Source organism: Choloepus didactylus, chromosome 11 (genome assembly GCF_015220235.1).
Source record: "Choloepus didactylus isolate mChoDid1 chromosome 11, mChoDid1.pri, whole genome shotgun sequence".
NCBI classification, from domain to species: domain Eukaryota; kingdom Metazoa; phylum Chordata; class Mammalia; order Pilosa; family Megalonychidae; genus Choloepus; species Choloepus didactylus.
Genome location: NC_051317.1, coordinates 47,597,277 through 47,612,823, shown reverse-complemented (window position 1 = coordinate 47,612,823; position 15,547 = coordinate 47,597,277). Strand labels below are relative to the sequence as shown.

General features: G+C 34.8%; 1 protein-coding gene across 3 annotated transcripts in view; it reads left to right on the top strand.

Moving 5' to 3' along the window:
• Window positions 1–15,547, top strand: part of CDH12 (cadherin 12) — a 1,151,516-nt gene that overhangs the window by 995,618 nt on the left and 140,351 nt on the right. For all 3 annotated transcript variants that reach the window (XM_037799128.1, XM_037799130.1, XM_037799129.1), the window contains one exon: window positions 6,218–6,337. In XM_037799128.1, coding sequence (XP_037655056.1) covers window positions 6,218–6,337 — 120 coding nt within the window. The remainder of the gene's footprint in view (window positions 1–6,217; window positions 6,338–15,547) is intronic.

Sequence of the window (15,547 nt, the reverse complement as noted above, 5' to 3'; positions counted from 1 at the left end):
TTTGGAGAGAACTTTCAGTTAATTTATCATTCTATACCTCTCTAAGTCTGACTCTATTATTTCTAGCTTATAATGCAGTGTGTACTTAAGACAGATATAAAAAGAAAATGATGTGCCACTTGAACTTTCTCTTTTCCTATCACATGCATCAGTCCTGATAAGCATTAATATTACTGAGTGAAGAAACACGTATTAACTCCTCTCTGATTTGTAGTCCATACTGTCTCTAAATTGCTTTGCTTATGTGTTTATTTTTTATGTGCATTGCACTTGTGTATTTTGTGTGTATCTGTGAGTGCTATAGTCAATCAATAAATCTTAATTGGGGACTTAGTTCATGACAGCTACTGTGCTGAAAGATGATGTAAAGGAAAACCCAATGTATCAAGTTCCTAAAAAATAAAATGTACAATGTCTGATGGGAGTACAGAGGAGGGAAAACTTAGCCCTTCCTGGGAACAGAATAACAAGGGTTCACAGAGGGGACAGTGGAGCTGGGACAACAAGGGTGAGTAAGATTTTTCCAGATGGTGGAAACAAAGGTCCTCCAGGTAGTGGTATCACCTGGACAAGAGCACAGAGGCATGAAAAAAGCCTCATCAAAATCAGTAAATAATTGAGCAATCATGCCGTGCTATTCATAAATACCAATGAGTTGGGATAAGTCACTTTTTATATAACAGTTAAAACCCAGTATATATTTTTCTAACTTTATTTTATTGTCATATTTTTAATAAAGGAGAATAGCAGGCTATATCTTGCATTTTGGGACAAGGATTCTGAGGTTTCTGTGTAAAAGGAACTAGAGGAGGGAGAAAGTAGTTTGTTTTTCATCAGTGCAATTTGAGTAGGTGAGGACCCAAAGCAGTTGGGACAGTTGCGGGGGTGATAAAAAGCAAAGAACACATTCAATGCATATCATAGCCCTATAAATATAGACAATTAAAAATATTTTATAAAGACATACACTGAATATGCTTACATTTTTGTATGTATTTCCAGCAAGTTTGTTTATTTAATCCACCAAATACAATTAATACACGGAATATAAAAATGTCTTGTCAAAAGTGGCTTTTGATGCAATAAATAATTGTGTAGCATATTGTTTTCTATGTTGAGATTAGTATCTGGTGTATAGTAGGTACCAGTAAATATTTGTTGATTGAGAGAATAAATGAATGAATCAACAAATTAATGGTTACTTCAGCTGAAATTGTGTGTTAAAGGACTCAATTCTACTCCTGTCTCACTACCACTTTGCATAAGAATATCTTTAGTATCAACATGAATGATTATAATATCACTGGGCCTCAATTATTTGATTGCATAATGCAGACATTGTGCCAGATGGTTTCCAAAAGCCACCTCCTGCTTCAATAATATTACCATTAATTAAACCAACTAAATAAAGCATGACTAACACATGAAGGATATGCAATAGAAGCAGGGGCCCTCTATGGCTGCATTATGAAAGGGAGCTGGATTGTCTGCTCTGGACCCCAGAATCCGCATGATCATTTATGGAAATTAGAGATAACAGATAATAAAAGCCACCTAAATTTCACAAAACATGGCTAGTAGAAAGATATCTTTTAATATATACATATCACACATATACACAAAAAATATGCACATAAAGGAAAACTATTTAAAGTGACCACATAACACATAAAAATGAGAAAAACTGACCAGGAACTAAATCAAAATAAACTAGTACATATACTATATTTATAGCTCTATATCTATATAATATGAAAGAAAAATGGGTTAAGAATATGAGTGGAGTCTATACACACACACACACATATGAGATAGAAATGACCCATAAAATAACAAAAGTTCCAAATAATATAAAAAAATAGAAATAAAAGCTGTGATGGCTAATGAAAATGCTGGAAAATGATCATCGTACAATATTGGTAGGAATATAAATTAGTTATAATCTTTTGGTGGTCAACTTGGCATTATCTATCAAAATGTCAAATTTAAATGCTTTAAGACCCATTTATCCCAATGCTAGGAACTTACCTGTGGCAGAATTGTTTTGTAGTAGGAAAACAAACAAAGCAAACAAAAAACAACCACACAAATCTTAAAATAGGGTGCTGAAAAGGCTTAATGGTTAAAATTAATGAAATAGAAGTTTGTGCTGTTGTGGCATATCTACCAAAAATATTATTTAATGAGTGAAGTATGGTTCAAAAATGTGTAAATAGTACCATCTCTTTCATGTAAATAAAAATTTAAATATAGATTAATGGGTAGGGAGATATAGGTAGTTACAACAATATGAAGATAGATTTTGGAATGGCGGCTAAACTGGAATATTCCTAACGGTGGCTTAAAGAGCCCAGCATGAACTTTTCTCCATAACGTCTTCCATCTCATCTTTCTCCTCACTCTGATCTGTGGAGGAGGGCTGATTTCCCAGGGGCTCCCCTTAACACTTCAAACATGTTTCTACCTCAGGACCCGTGTACCTAGCTTTATTGAGAAAACTACATAGCCGGATTCCTCACTTCATTCCAGTCTTAGCAAAAAAAAGTGATTTCTCAGAAGATGCTTTTCCTGATCACCATATATAAAAGTTCCCCACCTCACCATTCTCTATTTCTTTCCACTATTGTATTTTATTTCTTAGCCATCATCACCATCTCTTTTTATATATATATTTATATATATATGTATATTTTAATGTTATTTTAAAATCTGTTCCCTCTCCCATTTCCCTCTAGATAGAATATTGTCTTAAGGATTTTACCTTTCACTCTCACTTTTATCCATGGTGTTTCCCTAGCACCCTGAGGACCTCTTTGCATGTTGTAGGGAATAAGCAGATATTTGTTGAATAAATAAATGGCAGACTGAATGAATGAATACCCATGGCTTTGGGAGAAGTCATTAGAGACTGTTAAACCACTCTTTGTTTAACAGTATGACTATATATATACATATATATATATATAATTTCCTTTGAGTGGCTACTTAAAATTCTGAATTAATAGCTTTTAGTAATAGCTTTAACTGTGTATTAGTCAGGGTTCTCTAGGGAAACAGAACTGACAGGATATATATATATATGTATGTATGTATATAGATGTATATACACACAAACAAACACATATATATGCAAATATTATGAGATTTTTATAGGAATTGTCTCATGCAACTGTGGGGATGGACAAGTCCAAATTCCATAGGCAGGCCACAAGCTGGGAAGTCCGATAAAATTTTTTGGTGAATTCCCTAGGAGAAGTTGGTTGGCTGAAATAGAGATAGAAATCCTCTCTTCTGACTACTGAAATCATCACTTCTCCTTTTAAAGCCTCCAACTGATTGAATGAGACTTCAGTTATTGCTGACGGCAGTCTCCTCAGTTGACTGTCAGTGTAATCAGCCATGGATGCATTAATTTACTGATGCTTTAAGTCCAGGAAATAACCTCACAGTAACAATCATGCCAGTTCTTGCCTGATCAAACAACCGGACATTATCTCTTGGCCAAGTTGACACATGAACTTAATCATCACAAACTGTTACTAAAAATACACTAATTTGCTACTGATCAGGGAGTGTTACGAAAGGAACTTGAAAATGGTTCAGTTCTGGCCATTGCACATTCTGCATTCTGTCTATAGCTGCTTACAAAGGAATGGTTTCTCTGTGAATGTGTGTTTAGAGGTGTTACATTGTCAACCCTAGATTTGATTGAGGTGTTACATTGTCAACCATGGATTTGATTGATACAAGAATAAATTCCAGGCTGACTGGTACATAAAAGAAGACTATACAGTTTCAGGGGAAGTCATTGACTTTGTTGTTTCCTTGTTGCACATTAAACACACCCCCAACTGTGATCTCTTGCTCCTACATCTTGGATTTTTAGTGTTTAGTAGTGTCAGGAACAACAGGTGTGTTATAAAAGCACTGAGGAAGGTGCTCTTCAGAGATGCACATGCTTCAGGTAATTAACTGAGGCTTCTTATTGAAAGGAATCTTACATCTCTGTCTTTTGCATTACTTTAGTGAAGTCATGGAAGAGCCAATGAAACAAATTGATATAAACTAGTTGTGTTCTTGTCAATACCTATATAGGAAGCACTCAGCATTCTTGGGTAACTTTTATGGGAGCCAGTTTCCTCTAAAGCATCATTATCCTGTATGGTAGCTGAGTAGATGACTATGAGTAGTATGAGTGAAAGTGGAGAAACATGCTAAAGCGCAATCATTTTAGATGTCCTGTGATCCTTTTAAGCAGCACATAGAGTGGGACTGTATGACAAATATCAGCTACTCCTATGCCTCATGGGAAAATCCATCAATTCACTCCTTCAAATATCAGAACTTTGAAGAAAACAGCATTAACATAAGTAATTGAACAATGCATTTGGAAGGAAATAAGTGTTCAGTGTACACAGTAAGGGTTAATTAAATATTAGAAACAAAAATAGAAATGGGAAGACTCATTCATTTTTTAACCTTGCACATGGTGTGTTAGTGATAATTTATTAAAGTTGTTGCTAAATATTTTTAGTAGATACAGTAGTATTTTTTTTAATCAGCGTCTGCACAGTAGAACAATTCACAGCTTTTTGATAGCAATATTTATGTCTATAATTGAGGCAGGTTTAGTATTTGGAGACTTTGACTATATAACAATGCATGATGAAGTAATAGTGAAGATACAGTGAGGAGTCTGGGGGGAAATCATTGTTGGAAAGAGGGGAATTTACCCTTCATAAAGTTTTCATTCCTACAGCATTATAGAAAGCATAGCTTTGATGAATTGCCAATGCATGTACATGATGCCTCAGAGAAATAAACATTTGTCAAATAATTGTTAATGACAGTGTGAATATTGATGGTGATAATGATGACACCAATGATGATGATGATGGTTAATATCAGTTATCACTCTTGATACCTTAGTAATATCTTCCTACTTTTTTTCCCAGAGATTTTTCCCCTAAGAAAGGCTGGTGTAACACAACATAGTTTCCACATGTTGATATAGTTAGAATTCACCAAACATCTTAAGAGAAAGCATTGAAGGTCTATATTAAATAATCATTCCTCACTCTTGTCACCACTCTAATGCTTTATTTAAAGAAGTTGGACAAAGGGATGGTTCATTCTCTTAGTTTTTATGGTATACTTTTAAGATGTGCATTTTGTGCTAATTATTTACTACCATAAAGGAAAACTCTGAATGAATAACTGGATGGAAAGAGACAATACTGTTTTCCCAAAACTGAACAGTTTTAATATCTCTAAGAGATGAGGAGCGTTCTGCTCACAGTATAACTTTCTATGTACAGTATAACTTTGCTCCCTTTATGCTCAGTAGACTTTTCCTTCTAACCATCAGTAATACATATATTATTTGTATCAAGTGTTGCTACTTCAAATTTTGCTTTGTTCTCAACTCATAATAGTAAAATTGAACAGAATAAATTAGGAAGAAGTATTCATGTAAAAGTTCTTAAAGAATGATTTAAATATTATTATGCATTTATAAGACAAATATACAGGAAAAAGCCCCCTTCAAATTCACCTTAGTACTTAAATAATATGACTAATATCTAAAATGAGAAAAGATGCAGCCAGTATGAATTGTCTTTAGTGTTCTCCAATGTCAATAAACCCTTAGGTTAACTAAGTCTTGAGACATAGAGGTGCTCCTCAGAGCTATGTTTGCAATTTTTTATGATTCCTCAATTTCTCAAATAACCTTTCCCTAATTAAAGGCTTCCTAATGCTAACAGTGGGTGTTGATTTTTTAATTGCAATTGCAAATTGCTTAATGCTCTATAATTCAGTAAGTCTCTAAGCCTTTTAGCTTCACTATTGACACCCTAATCATGAAATTAAAGCACTCATTGTAAGCAGATGAGTTAATGTAAGCAGTATCCACATTTCCTATGGTGTACAAATCCATAAAACAACTGTGATGATTTCCAGTGTCAATGATCTGACTACTGGACATAGACATATCTCCTTTTAAAATAGATATTAAAATATGTGTCATATGTACTGACAGCTATATTGTTGCTTAACATTTTGACTATAATAAATTATTTCCAATAATACAGTATGCATGTGATATCAGTGACAAATATCAAATTGCAAAGGAAAATGCAGTCAAGCACAGTCTAGCACTTGAGCTCTGTGAAAAAAACAAAGAAAAATGCTAGAGTGATATTGTCGTATTTTCCAGGTGCATATGTGCTCCAGGTCAAGGCCACCGATGCAGATGATCCAACCTATGGAAACAGTGCCAGAGTCGTTTACAGCATCCTTCAGGGACAGCCTTATTTCTCCATTGATCCTAAGACAGGTAAATTTTTTATTAGAGACAACATTATCACCACCACTTCAAGTATTTAATCATTAATTAAATCTTGGCATGGGAACTTGTCCATTCTAATGCAGCAATAAAGATACAATGTGCCACACATTAAGCAAGGGAAGATAGGATCTTTTCTTGCTGCTCCAGAACTCTATCACTTTGATGGAGCTTGGTATAAATATAAAGTTTTTCACATATATCTAAAAAGTCAAAGTTTCTTGTCCAGGTAGTCTCTGTATATTTTTCTTTAAAAGTCTAGGCAGGTACACTTGGTAGGACTGCCTGGTATGTGAATTTATCTCAAAAAAATTGAATTATTAAAAAAAAAAAGTCTAGGCATGCTTAGTATTTTTATTCTTCTGGTTAAGATGGATTTTCATTTCATAATTGGTTAGGTCAAATGCTCAGGTTTTGGCCTTATCACCATGTGGTAAGATCATGGAGCTTCTATTGCTAGATATGTTATGGATCACAGATAGGTGGATCATTTCATATAGATTTATGCTGGTAGGGGCAGAGAGGAGATGTTTGAGATCACCGGGGTCGCTGATTCTTCTGGCCTATATATTTTAAATCAGTCCCACTTCTAGATGAAAAACAATAATAATTGCAGTATTCAAAGTCAAATATAATATGGGAGGCATAAAAACATCAGGACAGTATACATATGGCAGTTTTTGTGTTCTTCTTTAAATATATAGTCTCTCAGTTTCAAGAGACTGTTTTTCAATGCTGGAGAGTTTAAGGAGATTCTATGTGTCAGTGTTCTCCAAAGAAACAAAACCAATGGGACACACACACAGGCATACGCACAGAAAGAGGTTTATTATAGAAACTGCCTCACACAATTGTGGGAATTGGCAAGACTGAATTCAGTAGGGCAGGCCATAAGCTGGGAACTCTGAAGTTGTATACCCCAGGAAAAGGTGACTGACTGAAGAAAAGGCATAAATTCTTTCTGATTTCTGAAATCCTCAGTTCTTTCTTTAGGACTTCCAACTGATTGGATGAGTATGCTCTCCTCATTGTTCAGGGCAATCTCCTTTGCTGATTGTAGATACAATCAATTGACTATAGATGGATATCCATCCATGAAAATTCCCTCACAATAACAATCAGGCCAGTGTTTGCTTCACCAAACGACTGGACACCATAACCTAGCCAAATTGACACATGAAATTATCCATCACTGATATCTAGGCCTTTCTTTGACCAATGGTCAAAGTAGGAGTTCCATGTCACAGAAAAAGTAGAAATTCCACAATGATGTGTATTTTATCAACTCTTATATAGTACGTTATATCATAGTACAAATAGAATTTTGTGATATCTATTATGTTAGCCTAATATAATGGAAGAAATTGTTAATATACTCAACTACAAAGTCACATGTTTCAAAAATTGGGAAATTAATTTTGAAAAGCCTTCAATGATTTGAAAGATACACATTTAAGATGCCATACGTACAAATAGGATTAGCATTTCAAACTTTATACTTCCTCAGAAGTGCTTGTTATAATCAAATACACCAATTAGAAAGATGTAACCACTTATTAAAGTTTATTAATTATTAATTACTTAATGTTGGCTAGAAACATAAAACCTACTGATAGTTCTCAATTATAGTGGAAATGCAGAACCTGCAAAACCTTTTGCCAGCTGAACCTACCATTAACTCCCCAGTTCTTGCCCTCCCCACCAGGCCAATGAGTGGGATAAAAGTCATCAAAAAGTTAAAGGAGAAGGGCAGTGAGTTGTTCTATCATGTAAACATATAAAGGGGTAGAGTTTCAGGTAAACAGGCCATATGATAAGTGCATCAGCACTGAAGATATTCCAGAAGAGTTTGGAACAAAGAAGGTCCTTTAGTTTTCACAGAAAGTTGGAGGTCAGAAACCAGACTGTCAGATATTACACAAGTGTGTGTTGGAAAAATTAAGCTGTTTTTAAAACAAGTGTAACACTGAAGATAAGATGTTTGGCAACATCAGTGTTAAGGAAATTTTATTGATGTTGTTAACTTGGGAAAATCATATGTATTTGAGTATAGATTGGGGAAATTGTTCAGTGAGGGTTATGATGGCATAAAGTTCCAAAGGAATTAGGAAAGTTTAGATGATAGGCAGAATGTCTAGAAAAATAATGAAATGAAATTATCTAAATTATTATATCCTTTCTAAGATGGGGGCACTACAGGTTATTATTTTTTTCTTATATAGAACATCTGCTTTGTAAATTTACCATAATGAGTAATCTGAATGTTCAGAATCTAAAGTATGGATAATATATGACTCTTAGATCCCTTCTGCCTCCAAATGACACTCTTTAGATACATAAGGGATGGAAGAAAGAGAAACGGGGTGGTATACGAAGATTGACAAAAAGAGAGGTTCAATAATAGATTATACTTAGTGGATTGCAGTGAGCAGCTCTAAAGATTAGATGAGTTTATATACTCAGAATAAGAGTCACATGGGGAAAAATAAGCATTTAATATTGGTCACATGACTTGATGGAGCCAATATCTAATGAATGAACAATAAAAAAAATCAAACACTTGAAAGACGAATTCATGTGTGAAGCATGGAATGAGAACCCAGTTGTCGTCACAATCAAATTAACACTGGGACAGATGACAATTCCATAAGTCAGAATACATACTCTTCCCTTGACTTTACTTGGCCAACATCAATTTTAGCTGACTTCTAATACCTTTAGAAAGTGTTCTTTTACAGTAGAGTATGTATGCACACATTATAACTTTTATAATTTTATATTTCCTTTTTTCATATAATGCTTATTATTTAGAACTAAAAGTGAAACAATTCTGGCATAAACTATGTAATAGATTTTTCGAAGCATTGATTTTCACTGGAGACAGAAGTCTTTATATCAACTCTGCCTCAGACCACTAGACAGGAAAAGAGTGGATGATGAGGCACTTCATTAATAGGATGATAACTGGTTCTTCATGCTCAGAAACCATTAGGAAGACTTTTTGTTAAATTTTTCACCATGTGGTAGAGAAGAGTAAATCAAGAATCAAGGATAATTGTAATTTCTCAGAAATAGTCTCTATTTGTTCCAGCCATACAGCTTCCTTTTATGATTTCTTTTGCTGTTATTAAATAAAATGCATGAAAATCTAGTTATCTATATTTTTTCCACAATCTGGGTGTAAAATACAGTTTGAAGCAATTTTTAAAGGAAGAGTTTCATCAGAACTTCTGTTATTTAAATATTTGTGAAGAGATAGAAATATCCATTTGCTATTTATTTTAAAATAGAAATTTTAAAAATTCTTTATTCATATTGCTGTTTGACAAACAGTCCTGGTACTGGGTATGAAGCTTATTTCTAAACATTATATATAGATACATTTTATGAAATAAGTCCAGAAATAATTGCTCACTTTAAAATTGGCTAGCTCAGCAACTGTTTGGCTTAACTGTGAAATTATTTGCCCTGAATAAAAACTTGAATACAATCATTTATATGCCTCACATGATCATTAAATGAAATGTAAAATACCCCCCAAAAAAACATTAATCACTAGGCAATTCAGTATTTTATCTTGTGCATGAAATCAGGATGCTTAATGTCTCCATAAATTTATTTCATTTATGAAAACAAATATAGCAAAGAATTATTGATCCCTGTATTTTAATTTATATTGAAAATTATTTTTAAATGTTTTTACTTTTGCCTGAACAATTTCAAATAACTAGTCTGATAAGCATATGTTTCAATTTTGTGCATGGTGGTGATACATCATATCACCATGTGATACACAAATGATCTGTGCCCTACTCTGAGAAAGTATTACATTATTTTATCTCAATATCTTTTGATTTGTGTGTACTGTCAAGAGAAATATGATCTTTGTGTTTTATTTTATGTGACACATTCTGAAGATTTTTTCTTTTTGAGCCCAAGATATTAAGGATATCTTTGTGGAAGAAATCCCAATGAAACTTCCTCCCATTTCCTGACTGGTATTTATTCTTTTAGGTCTTGAAAAGTTTATGGGTGTTATAAAGCTCCATATTAAAATTAAAGCCTGGGTCAGATTTTATATTTTGAGCTAATACTTTATCTTACTGTGCAAATTCTTATGTTTTATGGCTTGAAAATGCTCTTGATACTAATTCAGAATAACACCTTGAGGATTCAGACACCTAAGTTGTTGCTAGTGAGAGAGAGATGGATTATAAGAGCTTAAGGGCAAAGCAAAAGAATGTTTGCTTACACAAAGCAGGAAATCCTCTGATATTTTTTGCAAGAGTGAATGAATTGCCAAGAAGCATTAAGACAAAGACTGATTATGCTTATAAGGAGCACAAGTGGATCAATAGTGTTAATAAATACAAGGAAGGGAAATGTATGAAGGAAATAGATACTTTATTAAGATAAAACAGCACATGTTGTTAGCTATTTTGTGACTATTTTGCATGAATGTAAAAATTACATCACTGGAAAAGCAATGCAGCCCATGATTTCCTTGTATTTGGTACTGTCACACTTCAAGAGAATTCCTTGTGAATTATGTTTGCTTTATTTTAGAAATCATGGAATGCACACATAGGCAAAAAGAACTAAGAATGTTTAGCCTTGTAAGGAAAATACTCTGGGGGGATTTCATACTTGCCTTTAGAAACTTGTAGGGCTGTCATATAGAAGAGCAACTGTCTGTAATCTGTGCTGCTTTAGAGAAAAAAAGACAACCAGTGGCTGGTATGAGTTACGGGAAGAAAGAATTTTGACTTCATAAAAATAAATAAATAAAAAGATACGAATTGTCTGTAAATAAAAGGAGCACCTCATGAGATGGTGAGTTTCACATCACTGGAAGTATTAAAACAGATAAAGAGTGCTAAGCCCGTGGCACTGGATTTAATTATTTATTTCAGGCACATTTGTTTACAGCAAAGGACATGGCAGGCTGTGCTACGTGCTGGGATGTTGAGATGAATCACAAAGTCTCCGACTGTTGGGGAGAGGCCGTTAAGTTCTCAGAAGATTGTACTAAAGTTTTGTAGGTATAGTACTACTACAGGGCACCAGATATAGATTGATGAGAGGGATAAAAACTTCAAGGGGAAAGAACTCCTGAAAGAGGTTTCTCCCAAGTCCCAAAGAACAATTAAGGATTGTTATAAGGGAAGTTGGATCATCTGGGTCTCTAAATTCCCTTCTGTACTGGAGATAATAAGCTGATAAATCTTCTTGTCTTCAAAATAAATTCTTGGCACCAAATAAAAAAAATCAAAAACTTTATTTATGGCATAATGGACACAATATTTTTATTAATATTGTTTAAGAATGCTCTAACTTCTTAAAAATCTTCACATGTAGGCTAATTTAGGACTATAATGAAATAAAAATCAATTATGTTTCATATAAACTGCTGCAAAAAGCAGGTCTCATAACTTTTCAATACAATTTATGAGATTGAAAGCAGAATCTGACATTGTCATGGCTGAAGTTAAGTTTCCAGTCTTTCACTATCATTTCTGTTTTTGCTTTTTACCTTAGCTATTCATGAAGGACTTGAGCATCAAACATTATTTTCTAATGCTTTATTTAGATCCTTATTAAAAAGAGTAACCATGACATTGACCAATACTGGAGCATATGCTCCACTAAGAATCTTCAGATGCAAAAATAATCTTTAATTGATTTTTTTTCAAGATACACCAGCTATAATTCACATAGGTCTATACCATTGCTCCATTTTATTCAAAATGACTTCATGAGTATTTTTTAGTCAATAATGACCAAGATTAAATCATAATCTCTTTCAAAAGATATATGTTCATTTGCCATATGTTTACCATGGCTAATATTGCATATTAGTTGATTTATTTTACTAATATTTATTTCTGACTACTACATGCCTGGTATTCTTCTAGTACTTGTGACTCTGCAGGAAGAAAAATAAAGACAAAACCCCTTGCCTTCAGGAATGCAATTTTATTTGGGGAAAATACGAAACAAACAATAAATAAGGGAGATACGTAGCATCTTAAATACCAATAAGGACTAAGGAGAAAATGATAAAACTGAGAAAAGGAATATGGGATTTTGTGGAGGATTATTGATAGGCAGAATAATAGCCCCCAAAGATGTCCATGCCCTAACCCCTGGCTATCAAAACGGATTGTGAAAAGGCAATTTTTCAGGAAACTGAATATGTTATGTTAAATGACGAAGGGGAATTAAGGTTGTAGATGGAATTAAATTTGCTAACCAACTGACCTTGATATGGGAAAATTATCCTGAATTATCTGGGTGGGCCCAATGTAATCTCTTATTAATCAAAAAGGGAGGCAAGAGAGTCAGTGTCAGAATCAGAGGGAGGTTTGGAGATGCCACGCTGCTGCCTTAGACAGTGGAGGAAGTGGGTCAGAAGCCAGGGAGTCCAGGTCTCCTCTAGAAGATGGATAAAGCAGAGAGGTGAATTAACCCTTGGAGTCTACAAAGAGGAACGCAGCCCAGCTGACACTTGGCTATTCAGCCCATATGAGCTGTGTTAGACTTTTGACCTCCAGAACTCTAAGATAATAAATTTGCATTGTTTTAGGTTGCTAATACTAATACTTCATGGAATTGTAGATAGAATAGTCAATGAAGTCATAAGAAGATGACTTTGAGAAAAGCTGTGAAGCATGTGGAAGAGCTGTTCATGAGTGTATCTGAGGAAGGACATTTCCAGCAGAGGGAAAGAGCATGCACAGCCACATTGAATGAAGAGAACAGTCACAGTTGTAGGAGTTCAGAGGGATAAGTGGGAGGGTGGAGACTGTGTAAGGACTTTCCTCTGAGTGTTGTGGACAGCCTCTGAAGATTTCAGAAGAAAGGAGCCCTGTGAAGCTGCATATGCTCTGATCTCACCCTATGGCCACTCTAGTAGAACAGATGGGTGCTCAGGGCTCTTTGGTGCCACAATCCCCAGTCAATAGAGAATGGAGACATCCACCCACGTTTCAACTCCCAAATGCCTAAGGGGATACTGTGCTCGTCCAAATCTCTAGAATTTGTGGAGAAGCAAATTGTTCATCTTCATTCCAGTGACTACTCACACAAAAAAAGTATTTTCTTCTTCCAAGACATAATTAGGAATGATTAAAATAAGGCCTGGGCCTGCCTCTTCAGGTATTAGCTCTAAAATAAAAGGAGGAAAGGTTGAGTATAGACAGAGAAAGGGGCTCTAATGAGAAAACAAACTATCTTGCAAAGGAAATAATTATGGAAGAAAGAGGAAAATATAAATGGATTACTAAAGGCATTCACAGGGTGATGACGAGAAAGCATCTGTTGCCTCTTTATACAAAAAGAAAGAAAATAAATTTCTCTACTTTCTTGTTACAGTTCCCAGATAATGAAATAAAAGCAAAGACATATCAAAATAATTAATGCCATATAAATTACAAAATTTAATTAGGGCACATATAGGAATAAAATAACATCCAGTTGTTTTAAGAAATTGGTGAAAGGAAAAGAGAGACCTATTATTCCAGGCCAAGCATTGATGAGATGCCTGGAGTGAAAAACAAAACTAACGAAAGTGTCTTCTCTCTGTCCATTAACTTTCAGTCCAGTCGAGGATGGTAGACTGCAACAACGCAAAGACATGCAATAACAGGTTTTACAATCTGTGATAGAATTCTGTGTAGAGTATAGTCTTTTCTTCTGTTGGAATAAGCTATAAATGTTTTCATAGAAAAAATGACTAAAGAGGAACCTAGAAAAATGAATGGGTCCACCAACTAGACAGGCATTCAAGGGAGGAAGAGAATGAGTGAGAGCAAGCAGGGAGCTCAATTCACTTTGAGTGAATGGGATAGCAGGATCCTAAGTGCCCCAAGGTGTGCATTTCAAATAGCATCTTCTCAAAAGCCCTGATGGATATGTGGATGATTGGAGCTGAGCAATTTCTTGTTGGTGTTTCTCAGTTCCTATTCTGTGTTTATAGGAACTAGATAATATAATTCTTTGAGTTGTATTAAAATGATCTGCCATAAACCTGTTCTTTTTTGATTTGACACAGTCTTTCAAAATATTTATTATGTGAAATAATATGTTGAATGGGCCATAGACCAGGGGTCAGGATATCAATCCTGACATTACCACTGACTATCACCTAGAGCTTAGATAAGTGGGCATCCCCATCAGTCATACAATAGTTGAATTTCTGAAAATTTAAAAAAAAAAAGCAAAAACATTTCATGTTTTTGCTTTTCTCTCTCTCTCTCTCTAATATATATATATTAGAGATATATAATATATATATATTAGAGAGAGAGAGAGAGAAAGAGAGAGAAAGGGAGAGAAAGAGATAGAGACTGATAGAGACAGACACAGAGAGAGAGAAACTAGACACTTTCAGATAATAGTGATTAACATTTTTAACTACATTAAGATCCAGGAGGACATTTGAGAAGAATGTGGGATTGTATAGGAGAGTTCCCAAAATGCAGTTGAATTCCTGACTGCCACCAACTAAATTCCAGTAGAAGTCCCCATTGCTGTGTCTTACTTCTGCCCTACCCCTTTGTGCTCTTATATCACCTTTCCCAGGTTGGCCTCTGTCTGCTATTCTTGCATGCCAGAAGTAATGTGCTCTCCTGCTTTCTCTTCCTGGAATCCTCCTCCTCTAGTTGTCCCAGGGCTTCCTCATTCATTCCCTGGAATTTCAGCAAGATTTCTCCTAAAGAGGACTCTTCTGACTACCACCACCTTGAATGTCCCTCAGATTCATTTTCTTCACAGCCCTGATTACCATCTGCAATTAGCTTATTTGCTTACTTCTTGTGGTCTATCTCCTGCACATGCATACCCACCAGTGGAGTGTACATTCCATGAGAACACCTTGTACAGAGACTATATCAGCTATCATCCCAGCTGGAAATGAATGATACTTAAATTAGGAACTTGAGATGAGTTTTATAAAAGGAACCTGACCTCATTCCCCTTTTACCCTCCAATCTCCTGTCAAGTGGACTAAGATACCCAGAAGTGGTAGAGCTGAGCTGTCTAGAGAAGTATAGAAAGTAGATCTTGAGGGCAAAGGGGAGGGTGTTCACCACTAACCTGAAAACCTAACAACAGTGCCTAATATATAATGTTGGTTGAATGAAACATATTTAGTACAAGTGCTGACTGAGTCTCTTATCCTGTGTCTCAATCTGCAATTCA